General features: G+C 50.1%; 2 protein-coding genes across 8 annotated transcripts in view; both read left to right on the top strand.

Annotated features, from left to right (window-relative positions):
- Positions 1–5,834, top strand: part of DNAH2 (dynein axonemal heavy chain 2) — a 109,076-nt gene extending 103,242 nt beyond the window's left edge. Inside the window, exons 64-68 of the mRNA XM_070728811.1 lie at positions 3,479–3,593; positions 3,799–3,975; positions 4,094–4,168; positions 5,206–5,356; positions 5,456–5,834. Coding sequence (XP_070584912.1) covers positions 3,479–3,593; positions 3,799–3,975; positions 4,094–4,168; positions 5,206–5,356; positions 5,456–5,610 — 673 coding nt within the window. The 3' untranslated portion in view covers positions 5,611–5,834. The remainder of the gene's footprint in view (positions 1–3,478; positions 3,594–3,798; positions 3,976–4,093; positions 4,169–5,205; positions 5,357–5,455) is intronic.
- A 673-nt stretch (positions 5,835–6,507) lies between these two features.
- KDM6B (lysine demethylase 6B) overlaps positions 6,508–13,360 on the top strand; it is a 108,182-nt gene continuing 101,329 nt past the window's right edge. For 4 of the 7 annotated variants that reach the window (XM_070727482.1, XM_070727486.1, XM_070727485.1 and 1 more), the window contains exon 1: positions 6,508–6,699. The gene's annotated coding sequence lies outside the window, so the exon portion shown is untranslated. Of the gene's footprint in view, positions 6,700–8,082; positions 8,235–13,360 lie in introns of all 7 variants that reach the window. The other 3 variants (XM_070727489.1, XM_070727487.1, XM_070727480.1) reach the window with 2 other exon arrangements.

Raw genomic sequence — 13,360 nt, 5'->3', positions numbered from 1 at the left:
CTGGCATAAGCCAGTGAAAGTGGTCCCAGTGGTACTTGGCACGCTGGGTGCAGTGCCAAAGGATCTCAGCAGACATTTGAAGACCATTGGAATTGACAAAATCTCCACCGGTCAATTGCAAAAGGCCGCTTTACTGGGATCGGCAAACATAATTCGCCGCTACATCACGCAGTCCTAGGTGCTTGGGAAGTGCCCGACTGGTGATGAAATACGAAATCCAGCATAGTGATCTCGTTTGCTGTGTTGTACTGACATAATAATAATAATAATAATAATAATAATAATAATAATAATAATAATAATAATAATAATAAATAATTAATTAATAATTAATAATAATAATTAATTAGATTTGTATGCCGCCCATCTCCGAGGACTCGGAGGGGCTCCTCCTACAGTCAGTGGGCCAAATGCCCGGATTTGATCATATGACCACGGGAGGTGGCAACGGTCCTTTAAGTGTGAAAAACTATCATAAGTCAAGGTTTTTAGGTGCCGTTGTATCTTTTCCCGGTCACTAAGCGAGGACTATTTGTAGTTCCTTCCAGGAAGAACTTGCCTACAAGAGTTCTGAATAAAGAACGGCCCGTTGGTTGGATGATTTGGGGCGGAATATTAAAGTCTAAGCACTTAGACCAGGAATGGCAAACCTTTTGTGCTTCGCGTGCCAAAACGGGCTGTGTGTGTGTGTGTGTGTGTGTGTGTGTGCTAGCACGTGCGTATTTACCCACACCTATTCCCTGTGGATGTGTATTCCCAACGCTGCCCCTGCACATGCGCCCAATCCCCCGTCCCCAGGCATGCACACCGGCCTCACTGAACCCTGGGACAGTGAAAAAACGGCCATATAGGCAAATCGGAAGTTCAGAAAAACGGATGTTTGGTTTGCCCGTTGTGCTGTTTTTCGCACTCTGGAACCTTCAGGAAAGCTTCCATGCAGCCCGGGAGTGCGAAAAACAGGACAACGGGGGCAAACCAGAAGTCTGTTTTCCCGAACTTCCGATTTCCCCGTTGTGCTGTTTTTTGCACTCTGGAACCTTCGGTGAAGCTTCCACGAAGCCTTCAGAGGGCGAAACAGCCTTCTCCCAAGGCTGAAAATTAGCTGGCCATTGTGTTCGTGTGCACTGGAGCTGACAAAAAGCAACACTACGTCTACGGAGAGGGGCGGCATACAAATCTAATTAATAATAATAATAATAACAACAACAACAACACCTGGTGTGCCCTCCAATAGAGTGCGGCGAATCAGCTCCATAAGTTCACCATCACAGACTTAGACCCATGTTTTTCAACTTCAATAACTTTATGACGGGTGGACTTCAACTCCCATAATTCCCCAGTCAGCCTTGAATTACAAGGAGTTAACGACTGTGATTTCAAAATGAAGTTTGAATTGAATTAAAAAGCATTTTTTGAATGATGAAGTGGAAGTGTGTGTGGATGACGGGAAGAAAGTAGGCGGAGAAGGGAAAGATGTAGAGGCTGTCCTCCACTTACAAAAGTTCGTTTAGTGACCATTGGAAGTTACAATGATGACGAAAAATGTGACGTCGGACCATTTTTCACCCCTACAACTGTCACAGCATCTACAGGGTCACGTGATCCAAATTAAGACGGTTGGCCAGTGACTCGTACTTATGATGGTCGCAGCGTCCCATGATAATTTTTATTGTTAATTGTATTTTTATTGTTGTGGTAATCCTTTGGGATTGGGAGGCATAGGAGTCTAATAATAATAATAATAAAATAATAATAATAATAATAATAATAAATAATAATAATAAATAATAATAATAAATAATAAAAATAAAAATAAATAATAATTCCCCTTTTGTGATCTTCTGCCAAGCGAAATCCACGGGGAAATTCACTTAATGACTGTGTGACTGGCTTAACAACCACAACAATTCACTTAACAAGGTGGGAGGGAGTCACTCCCTCCTTGTTAAGCTAATTGTTGTGGTTGTTAAGTCAGTCACACAGTCGTTAAGTGAATTTCCACGGTGGATTTGGGGGTCCATTGTGGAATGAAAATGAGTGGCACGGTGGCTTAGAAGTGGAGCTCTCGCCTCACGATCAAGAGGCGGTGAGTTCGATCCTAGGTAGGGGCAGATATTTCTCTCTCTGGGCACAATGAGAATGGATCTGCTGAACAAAATTCCACACTGGTGACGGGAGAGGCATCCGGCCTGGAAAACACTCAGCTCCGTTCAGTTGCCTAAGACTGCGAGGGATTATGGGGTCTTTAAAAGAGGAGGAGGATGTTGATTGCGGAATGGAAGTGTCATAAGTCGAGGACTGCCGGTGTAGACTTTAGATGTGGACAATGAAGCGAAAAAGGCTGAGGATGGGAAAACCCGCGCAAGGCAATTGGGAGAGACTCCGATAGATTGTTATTTCTTTTTTTATTTTGTTTAGGGAAATTGATATTGCCGCCTGCCCGCCCTCAAGGCAGCTTAAACACGGCTAGAAAAACCATGTACAAGAAATTAAAAAATAATAAATTGGTAAATTAGTAAAACAACCACCCCGACCCTGGCAACGAGACACATTTGTACGAACCGTAATGCGTGGAAAGCGACCGTCACCAAGCACGTTCCTCTTCCTTCTTTGGGGGCCTTGGGCTTCAACCTGCTTCCCCCCCCCACCCCCCAGGCCTAAAGTTCGGAAACTCCAGATCGTGCAGAACGCAGCTGCGAGAGCAATCACGGGCTTTCCCAAATATGCCCATGTCACACCAACACTCCACAGTCTGCATTGGTTGCCGATCAGTTTCCGGTCACAATTCAAAGTGTTGGTCATGACCTATAAAGCCCTTCATGGCATCGGACCAGAATATCTCCGGGACCGCCTTCTGCCGCACGAATCCCAGCGGCCAGTTAGGTCCCACAGAGTGGGTCTTCTCCGGGTCCCGTCAACTAAACAATGTCATCTGGCGGGTCCCAGGGGAAGAGCCTTCTCTGTGGCGGCCCCGACTCTCTGGAACCAATTCCCCCCATAGATTAGAATAGCCCCCACCCTCCTTGCCCTTCGTAAGCTCCTCAAAACCCACCTCTGCCATCAGGCATGGGGGAATTAAGATACAGTACTTCTACAATTTATGCATGGTATGTTTGTATGTATGATTGGTTTTATAACAAGGGTTTTTAGCTGTTGTAGTATTGGATTTTTACATTCTGTTTTTTGTCACTGTTGTTAGCCGCCCCGAGTCCTCAGAGAGGGGCGGCATACAAATCCAATAAAATAAATAAATAAATAAATAAATAATAAAGGTGTAGACAGCCTCTACGTCTTTCCCTTCTTGGCCTAATTTTTTCGTCATCCATAGACATTTCTATTTCATCATTCAAAGAATGGTTTTTAATTCATACTTCGTTTTAAAATCACATTGTTAATTCCTTGTAATTCAGTTTCCCCCCCCCCCCCCCGAGCCCTCAAACCCGTATTAAAACCCCTGCTTGTCCCCCCCCCTTTACAGCTCATCGCTGGTGGAACTGGAGAAGGGAATTCAAGGCCTAGTGGTCATGTCAACGGATCTGGAAGAGATTTTCAATTGCATTTTCGACGCCCGCGTGCCCCCCATGTGGGAAAGGGTGAGGGTCTCTTGGCCGCTCCACGGCAGCCCCTTTCCTCCTTTATGCACCTGGTGGGGTTGGGGGGGGTGTTTTCTGCCCCATGGCCTCTTCGCAGGGCAGGGAGACCTCTGGAGAAACCCCCCTCTCCTCAGTACGGCCATTGCGGGAACCAGCGACTTCTCAACTCTGGCTGCTGCCCCTCTTGCCCCCCTCCTCTTTGCAGGCCTACTCTTCCCAGAAGCCCCTGGCCGCCTGGACCCGGGACCTGGGCTTGCGGGTGGAGCAGTTTGCCCGCTGGGCGAAGACGGCCCACCCACCGGTTCTCTTCTGGCTCTCGGGCTTCACCTTCCCCACCGGATTCCTGACGGCAGTCCTGCAGGCTGCAGCGCGGCAGAACAACGTAACGGGGGGGGGGCTCGGGGGGCTCGGGCGGCAGGTGGGATGGGGTGGAGTGGAGGCCCAACACCCGTCCTTGCGGGTGGGGGTCTGACTGATAACCTGTGGGGGGTTTTGCACAGATCTCTGTGGACACTCTCAGCTGGGATTTCATCGTTTCCACGGTGGATGACAACAATCTGGTGTACCCCCCCAAGGTGAGTGCCCCCTCCCTCCAAATTAAGCACCCTTCCCCTGAATAAACACCCCTCCAAGAGTAAGTGCCCCTCCCCTCCCCAGGCAGCCTCTTCCCTCCCTCTCCTACCCAGCTAAATGCCCCCTCCCCCAATATGTCTCCCCTCACCTCAGAAACACCCCCCTTCCCACAAAGGCTAATGCCCTCTTTTCTTTTCCCCTCAGGTAAGCCCCCTCCCCCAATGTGTTCCCCCTCACCCCAGAAACACATTCTTTCTGCCCCTCCTCCCCAAGGAAAATGCCCCCTTCACCTCAAGGGAAGCCACCTCCCCCTCCCTCCCAGGTAAATGCCCTCTCCTCTTCCTCCCAGGTAAGACCCCTACCCAGGTCTCCCCTCGTCTCAGAAACACCCTCTTTCTGCCTCCCCCCTCCCCCAGAAAGTGCTCTTTTTCACCTCAAGGGAAGCGGCCCCTCCCCTTCCCTCCCCCAAGTTAAGCCTCCTCCCCTCAGGTAAATGCCCCCTTTTCCCCTCAGATAAGCCCCCTCCCTCAATAACTCACCACGGAAGCACCTTCTTTGCACCCCCACCCCCAGGGAAATCTCATTTCACCTCAAGGGAAGCCCTCATCCCTTTCCCTCCCCCAAGTTAAGCCCCCTCCCACAAAGATAGGTGCCCTCTCCTCTTCCTAAGGTCCCTCCCCCAATAACTGCCCCCTCACCCTTGAAACACCCCCCCCTCAGGAAAGTGCCTCTTTTCACCTCAAAGGAAGTGCCCTTCCCCAAGTTAAACCCCCTCCCCAACAACTGTCCCCTCACCTCAGAAGCCCCTTCTTTCTACCCCTCCCCCCAGGAAAGTGCCCTTTTCACCTCAAGCGAAGCGCCCCCCCTCCCCTCCCCCTCAGGTAAAAGCTTCCTTCTCCTCCCCCTCAGGTAAGTCCCCTCTCCCCTCCCCCACCCCAGTAGCAGGTGCCCTCTTGCCTTCCCCTCCTCCCTCCCACCCCCCTCGGAAGAAGACTCCTGCTTGACTCTCTCCCCTCCCCTCCTCCCCCCCCCAACGCAGGAAGGGGTCTGGATCCGGGGCCTGTTCCTGGAGGGGGCCGGCTGGGACAAGAAGAACTCCTGCCTGGTGGAGGCCGAACCGATGCAGCTGGTTTGCCCCATCCCCACCATCCACTTCAAGCCCGTGGAGAACAAGAAGAAGAGCGGCAAAGGTCAGGGAGGGGGCTGGGCCTCAGCGGGGGGCAGGGGTCTTCTGGTCCCCTCCCCCCCCTTGGTGAGCCTGACCCCCTACTCTCCCTCCCCCCCTCCAGGCATCTACTCCTGCCCTTGCTACTACTACCCCAACCGGGCAGGGACCTCCGGCCGCCCTTCCTTCGTTATCGGGGTGGACCTGCGTTCCGGAGCCATGCCCCCCGACCACTGGATCAAGCGCGGCACTGCCCTGCTGATGAGCCTGGACATCTGAAGGCCCCCCCCTCCCACTCCGACCCCCTTCTTCTGATGCCCCCCTCTAGAGCAGTGTTTCCCAACCTTGGCCAGTTGAAGATATCTGGACTTCAACTCCCAGAATTCCCCAGCCAGCATTCGCTGGCTGGGGAATTCTGGGAGTTGAAGTCCAGATATCTTCAAGTGGCCAAGGTTGGGAAACACTGGTGTAGAGAATTCAATAAAGATATTTGGCGACTTGTTTTTTTAGCTTGGCCGCCTTTCATTCCAGTGGCAAGATCATAGATTGGGATTGGGAGGGGGGGAGGTGAGAAGCCCTCCCCACCCCACCCATGGCTTCAGGGTGAACTACAACCAAGCTCAACTTGAGGCTGGCCAGAGAGGAGTCCAGCTGGGGCCCAGGGCAGTTAGGGGGGTAAGGAAGCGGGTGGGAAGTGGGGGTAATCAGTGGTCCAGCTCATAAAGGAGGGAGGGGGAGGGAGAGAGAAAGAGGGGGGGGAGGCCGCCAGCTGGGCAGGAGAGAAGAGGGCACCCTCCTTTCTTTCCCCAGCTGGGGTGGTCTACAGGCCTCGGGGTGCCCCTTCCCCTAGGCAGGCAGGAAACAGGTGGCTGCGTGAGTGGCAGGGGGGGCGGGAGGAGGAGCCAGTGCCCAGACCATTAAGGGGCTAAGGAAGCCAGAGGGAGTAGGGGGCGGTTGGGGGTCCGGCTCATACAGGAACCCAGAGGGAGGCTGCGATCTGGGCACAGGGGCAGAAAGGGGCCCCCTCCTCTCCGTGCCAAGCCGGGGCGGTCTACATGCCTCGGAGTGCCCCTTTCCCCTTGGCATGGGGGAGAGGGCAGGAGGGGCGGGGTGGGAGGGGCGGGGGCGGGGCGGAGGGAGGGAGCCCGAGTGACACCGGGGGGGGGGGAGCCAGCCGGGCAGCCGCGTCGGGAAATGCAACTGCGCCACGGGCGGTACTTTTCCAGGCACCGCCGCCCCACGCGCGATGGGGGGCAGGGGGAGGGCAGCCCACCCCTCCCTCCCTCCCCGCGGCGAGAATGCCGGCGCCTGGCAGCGTGGGGGTCCCGCAGGACCCGGGCGGGGGCTTCGGCTGCCCCGCGGTGCCAGGTAAGCGAAAGTGCGCAACTTCGCCGGACTTCGGTCAGTCCGGGACGGCTGTCCCTCCGTCCCTCCCTCCCGACGGGGGTTTTCCAAGGGGATGGTGGGTAGAGGGGGGGTGTCTCAAATTGGTCTGGGAGGGGAGTGGGCTTCGCCTCACCTTCGGGGCTCCGTGAATTTGCAGGTCCGGTGGGGAGATGGGGGGGGGGGGCAGGCGGAATGGGGCGGGGGTCTCGCGGACCCCCTCCTCCTTTTGCCGCCACCCCCCCCCGGCTGCCGCATTCCACCCTCCCTTTTGAGGGGGGGGTCTTTGAGTTGCGGCGCGGAGGCTTTGATCTTCCTGCTTCGCGGGGGGAAGGCTGAGCCCCCTCCCCATGCCAGGGGAGGGGTGGGGGGCTGCTCGTGCAAACGGGCTGGGGTCTCGACACGAGATTCTTGAGTCTTCGGGCCGGGGTCTCCCCACAGCTGGCTCCTTGCCTGCCGTCCTCCTCTTCCTCCATGGCCTCGTGAAATGGGTGGGTGGAAATCCCCCTCGGTCACACACACACACACACACCGCTCTCGGGGAGGGGTCGTTTGGTTGGGTTTGCACGCGCTCCGCTTCTCTTGCACGCACGATGTTGTTGGTGACCAGCCCGACCAGGTTTGCCTTCTTGGCTCCCTAGAACTTGAACCCAGCACCCCAAACCGTTCCACCCGCGCCTAAGCCACGATCTCTCTCCCTATCTTGGTTCGTGGGGGACGCCAGCAAGCCTGCTTGGCCCTGGAGGTGTCAGTCCTCTCTTGGATGGGCATCAACCACACCACCACCACCACCTCCCCAGAAAAAAATCCACCCAGAAAAATTCGGATCCCCCCCCACCCGACTGTTTTGAAATGTAAATGTAGAAAAGGGTGGGTGGGGGGCGCTTCCTGGCAGCTGGCTTTCCTATTGGACGGAGTGGCTGAAGCCTGCAGTCGTTTGGCCCAATCAGGATGCGGGGGGGGGGGGCTTGCTCTGTGCCATAGCTGCCTGCAAGAGGGCAGCTGCCAGGGGTAAAGAGGGAAATAAGTGCAAGGGAGGTTATAAAAGCCCAGTCTGGCACAATACCCATGAAGAAGAAAAACAATAGCTCTCAAAAGAAACTGAGTCATTCGAGGAGGGCGGCATACAAATCTAACAAGTAAATAATAAATAAACAAAGTACAATGAAAAACAAAAATGACAGGTATAAAAAGTGGAAATAACTAAGGCAGAATGCCAGCAAATAGCCCGAGGCTGTAAGGATGAAGTGAGGAAAGCTAAGGCTCACAATGAACAAAGGCAACCAGAGTAAAAACTCACCAAAAAAAAAAGCTTCCTCCAACATATTAAAAACAAGGGGAAAATAATAAATAATTGGCCCTTTGCAGGGAGAAAGTGGCAAAAAGGTGACAAGCAACAGGACTCTTCAACATCTTCATCAATGACACAGACGAGGGGATAGAGGGGGAACTGAGTCATCAAGTTTGCAGGTGACACCAAACTGGCAGGAATAGCCACCACTGCAGAAGACAGGCACAAGGTACAGAAGGATTTTGACAAAATTGAACAATGGGTGCTTTCTAATAAAATGAAATTCAATTGTGAAAAAAGTCAGGTTTTACATTTAGGCAAGAAAAACAAAATGCCCAGGAATAGTTTGTTTATTTATTTATTCGATTTTTATTTATTCAATTTTTATGCCGCCCTTCTCCTTAGACTCAGGGCGGCTTACAACATGTCAGCAATAGCACTTCTTAACAGAGCCACCATATTGCCCCCTTAATCTGGGTCCTCATTTTACCCACCTCGGAAGGATGGAAGGCTGAGTCAACCTTGAGCCGGTGATGAGATTTGAACCACTGACCTTCAGATCTACAAGTCAGCTTCAGTGGCCTGCAGTACAACATTCTACCTGCTGCGCCACCCCGGCTCAGTGATGACGAACCTTTTTTTCTCTCGGGTGCCAAAAGAGTGTGCACGCATGCTATCGCGCATGCATGAGTGCCCGCACCCAGAATTCAATGCCTTGGGAGGGCAAAAACAGCTTCCCCTGCCCCCAGGAGGCCCTCTGGAGGCCGGAAACGGCCTGTTTCCCAACTTCTGGTGGGCCCAGTAGGCTTGTTTCGCCCTCCCCAGGCTCCAAAGGCTTCCCTGGAGGCCGGGGAGGGTAAAAACACCCTCTCTCATCCCCCTGGAGGCTCTCTGGAAGCCAAAAACGCCCTCCCAGAGCCTCTGTGCAAGCCAAAAATCAGATGACCAGCACACACATGCACGTTGGAGCTGAGCTTGGGTAACGGCTTGCGTGCCAGCAGATATGGCTCCACATGCCACCTGTGGCACCCATACCATAGGTTCACCATCACTGATTTATGTGGTACCTTGCTCAACAGTAGTAACTCTGAGAGGGATGTTGGAGTCCTAGTGGACAACCATTTAAATAGGAGCCAGCCGTGTGCAGCAGCTGCCAAAAAAGCCAACACAGTTCTAGGCTGCATTAACAGAGGAAGAGAATCAAGAACACTCGAAGGGTTAATGCCACTTTATCAGGCCTTGGTGAGGCCACACTTGGAATATGGCATTCACATTTTGGTCACCACAATGCAGAAAAGGATGTTGAGACTCTAGAAAGAGTCCAGAGAAGAGTGACAAAGAGAATTAGGGGTCTGGAGGCTAAAACATATGAAGAACAGTTGCAGGAACTGGGTTTATGTGTAGTTTAATGAAAAGAAGGACCAGGGGAGACAGGATAGCAGCCTTCCAATATCTCAGGGGTTGCCACACAGAAGAAGGAGTCAACCTATTCTCCAAAGCCCCTGAGAGTAGAACAAGAAGCAATGGGTGGAAACTAAAGAAGGAGAGAAGCAACTTAGAACTAAGAAATTTCCTGACAGTCAGAACGGTTGATCAGTGGAACTGCTTGCCACCAGGAGTTGTGAATGCTCCAACACTGGAGGTTTTTAAGCAGATGTTGGATAACCATCTGTCTGAAGTAGTGTAGGGTTTCCTGCCTAAGCAGGGGGTTGGACTAGAAGACCTCCAAGGCCCCTTCCAACTCTGTTGTTGTTGCTATTTACTGTGGGTTTATTTATTGGGGGCAGCCTAGAAGTGAGGAGACCCATGTTCAGCCCCCCCCCCATCCATTTGGCTGTAGAGTTTACTGGGGGTGGGGGTCTCTCTAAGTAGGACCCTCCCCATGAGGCAAAATTCTGAATGGGAGCCACAATATCCAATCAATGGGTTCTGTACCCAAATTTTTCAAAGTTGGGGACTTGAAAAGTGGGTAGGCTTCAACTCCCAGAATTCCCCAACCAGTTTGAAGGATTCTGGGAATTGAAGTCCACCCATTTTGAAGGCCTCAAGTTTGAAAAACTCCCCCCCCTTCCACCGTAGTGCTGCTTTCCTTCAAAGACACCCAACCTCTTGTCAAACCAAACCGTGATTCTTTCTCCCCCCCCCACCTCCAAACCAGGGTTTGAATCCAATTGCTGCATTATAAACCATCATTTATAGTGCATTATATACCATCATAGCTAGAGGTATAACAAGCAGGAAGAGGGGGATTGTGATCCCCTTATGTAGAGCGCTGGTGAGACCCCATTTGGAAGAATACTGTGTCCAGTTCTGGAGACCTCACCTACAAAAAGATATTGACAAAATTGAACGGGTCCAAAGACGGGCTACAAGAATGGTGGAAGGTCTGAAGCATAAAACGTATCAGGAAAGACTTCATGAACTCAATCTGTATAGTCTGGAGGACAGAAGGAAAAGGGGGGACAGGATCGAAACATTTAAATATGTTAAAGGGTTAAATAGGGTTCAGGAGGGAAGTGTTTTAAATAGGAACGTGAACACAAGAACAAGGGGACACAATCTGAGGTCAGTTGGGGGAAAGATCAGAAGCAACGTGGGAAAATATTATTTGACTGAAAGAGTAGTAGATCCTTGGAACAAACTTCCAGCAGACGTGGTTGGTAAATCCACAGTAATTGAATTGAAACATGCCTGGGATAAGCATCTATCCATCCTAAGATAAAATACAGGAAATAGTATAAGGGCAGACTAGATGGACCATGAGGTCTTTTTCTGCCGTCAGTCTTCTATGTTTCTATGTTTCTGTTTCTGGGTTTGTTTGCTGTAACTCCAAGTCTTAAAACCTGGCTTTAGTCAGAAGAGTTTTAGGATTGTCTCAAAATGGACATGGACTCTCCCAAAAACGTAGATTAGGACTTGGCTTTGGTGTGGCTCTATAGCTGGCTAATTTAACGAAAGTGATGGGTAGTTCCTGAGCACATGCAGAATGCTATAAGGAGCAAACATGTAATGCACAAAGAGACTGACGTAGGATGTCAAGCACAAAATCAAATGCTCTGCATTTTGCTAAGTGTTTTTCTCCAGATGTAGGGAGGAAGGTCCCATCATCCCCAGCCCGCAGAACTATGGGAATTGTGATCCCACAGCTACTGCAAATGGGTGCTGCAATGCAATGGATGGCCACCAGAGGGCAGCCAAAGATTAGGAAAGCAAAAGAAATCCTTATTCTGAATTTTTTTTTAAAAAATGGTTGAAAAAAATTACTGGTAAACACTTTTTTAAAAGTTTTATTTTTTTTAAAAAGACAGTACCATATAGTGGTCAAACTAGGTGACAGTGAGTTCTAATCCTGCCCTGGTCACAAATCCAGTTGGGTGATCTTGAAAGCCAGGCATTTTCTCTCAGCCCTTATTGTCAATGTCCCCTGAGCATATGCAGAGTGCAAGTGAGCTCTGGATTCCAATTTTAGTATCCTGGATCCAGGTTGGTTTTTAAAATAAAAATTAAATTAAATTAAAAAATTGCTTCCTTTGAGCAAAATATTCCTCAGCCCCTTTTTTTGTTTCATACATTTAACCAATCAGACCCAATCTGTTCACACAACTTAGAAACATAGAGACTGACGGCAGAAAAAGACCTCCTGGTCCATCTCGTCTGCCCTTATACTATTTTCTGTATTTTATCTTAGGATGGATCTATGTTTATCCCAGGCATGTTTACATTGAGTTACTGTGGATTTATCTACCACGTCTGCTGGAAGTTTGTTCCAAGGATCTACTACTCTTTCAGTAAAATAATATTTTCTCATGTTGCTTTTGATCTTTCCCCCAACTAGCCTCAGATTGGGCCCCCTTGTTCTTGTGTTCTCTTTCCTATTAAAAACACTTCCCTCCTGAACCTTATTTAACCCTTGAACATATTTAAATGTTTTGATCATTTCCCCTCTTTTCCTTCTGTCCTCCAGACTATACAGATTGAGTTCATGAAGTCTTTCCTGATACGTTTTATGCTTAAGACCTTCCACCATTCTTGTAGCCCGTCTTTGGACCCGTTAAATTTTGTCAATATCTTTTTGTAGTTGAGGTCTCCAGAACTGAACACAGTATTATTCCAAATGTGGTCTCATCAGCACTCTATATAGCTGGATCATAATCTCCCTCTTCCTGCTTGTTATACCTCTAGCTATGCAGCCAAGCATCCTACTTGCTTTTCCTACCGCCTGACTGCACTGTTCACCCATTTTGAGACTGTCAGAAATCACTGTCACTAAATCCTTCTCTTCTGAAGTTTTTGCTAACACAGAACTGCCAATACAATACTCAGATTGAGGATTCCTTTTCCCCAAGTGCATTATTTTACATTTGGAAGCATTAAACTGCAGTTTCCATTGCTTTGACCATTTATCTAGTAAAGCTAAATCATTTACCTTATTACAGACCCCTCCAGGAATATCAACCCTATTGCACACTTTAGAGTCATCGGCAAATAGGCAAACCTTCCCTACCAGACCTTCCCCTATGTCACTCACAAACTTTAGCAAGAAGTCAATATAATGTTCTTTAGGAACACACAACACACCTCGACTGTTTTTTAAAATGAAGCCAAAACTTTGGCAAATTGTTTGGTCCGGAAAAGTCCTTGCAGTGCCTGTAAAAAGATATATTTTTGGCTTAGTTGCAAAAAAAGGGGGGGGGTTATATTTTAACCCCGTGCGTGCTCGCACGCACGCACATACACACACACATAAACACCCCTCCCCTTCCCTTTGCTGACTCGGATACCATGCCAGCTGTTTGGGTTCAAACCCTCAATCTTGGTCTCTTGTTACTTGAAAGTGAGGCTGTAATTCCCGTCTTAATTACCGTTTTCAGCCAATTTAGCCGGGGCTCCCTAACTCTTATCCCTGAGTTCCAGGCCCATATGTTGCCACAAGGAACCATAAGGCTTTGGATTTAATGAGCAGGTGCGAAGAACATGTTTACCAAACGCCTAGTTCTCATCTCTCCTCTCTTAGGGACTAGAAGCTTGCTTAATGCGGTGGCAAATTTCAAGCCTCCCGGGGCTTCAATTGCTGCGGAGACAGATGCCGGGAGGAAGGAAGAAGGGCCCTTCTCTGGATTGGAAAAACCGGAGATAGTTTTGGCAAAGCTCTTCCCCCAATCTAATCTCCCCCCGCTTTGAAAAAATATTGGTTCTTTATTTAATTCCGGAAAGGGTGCTTCAATTCCCTTGGCGCCTAGTTTGTCGGTGTCAGTTGGAAACTTAAGGAGGCCACAATTACTTCACGCGGCTGAGTCTGTTTGGGCTCTCCAATCATTCCTACCATCGTCCCCAGCCCGGATCTAACCACTGTGC

The sequence above is a fragment of the Erythrolamprus reginae genome, chromosome Z, assembly GCF_031021105.1.
Source record: "Erythrolamprus reginae isolate rEryReg1 chromosome Z, rEryReg1.hap1, whole genome shotgun sequence".
NCBI lineage: Eukaryota > Metazoa > Chordata > Lepidosauria > Squamata > Dipsadidae > Erythrolamprus > Erythrolamprus reginae.
The sequence above is the reverse complement of the archived record's forward strand: the minus strand, read 5'-3'. Positions and strand labels throughout refer to the sequence as shown.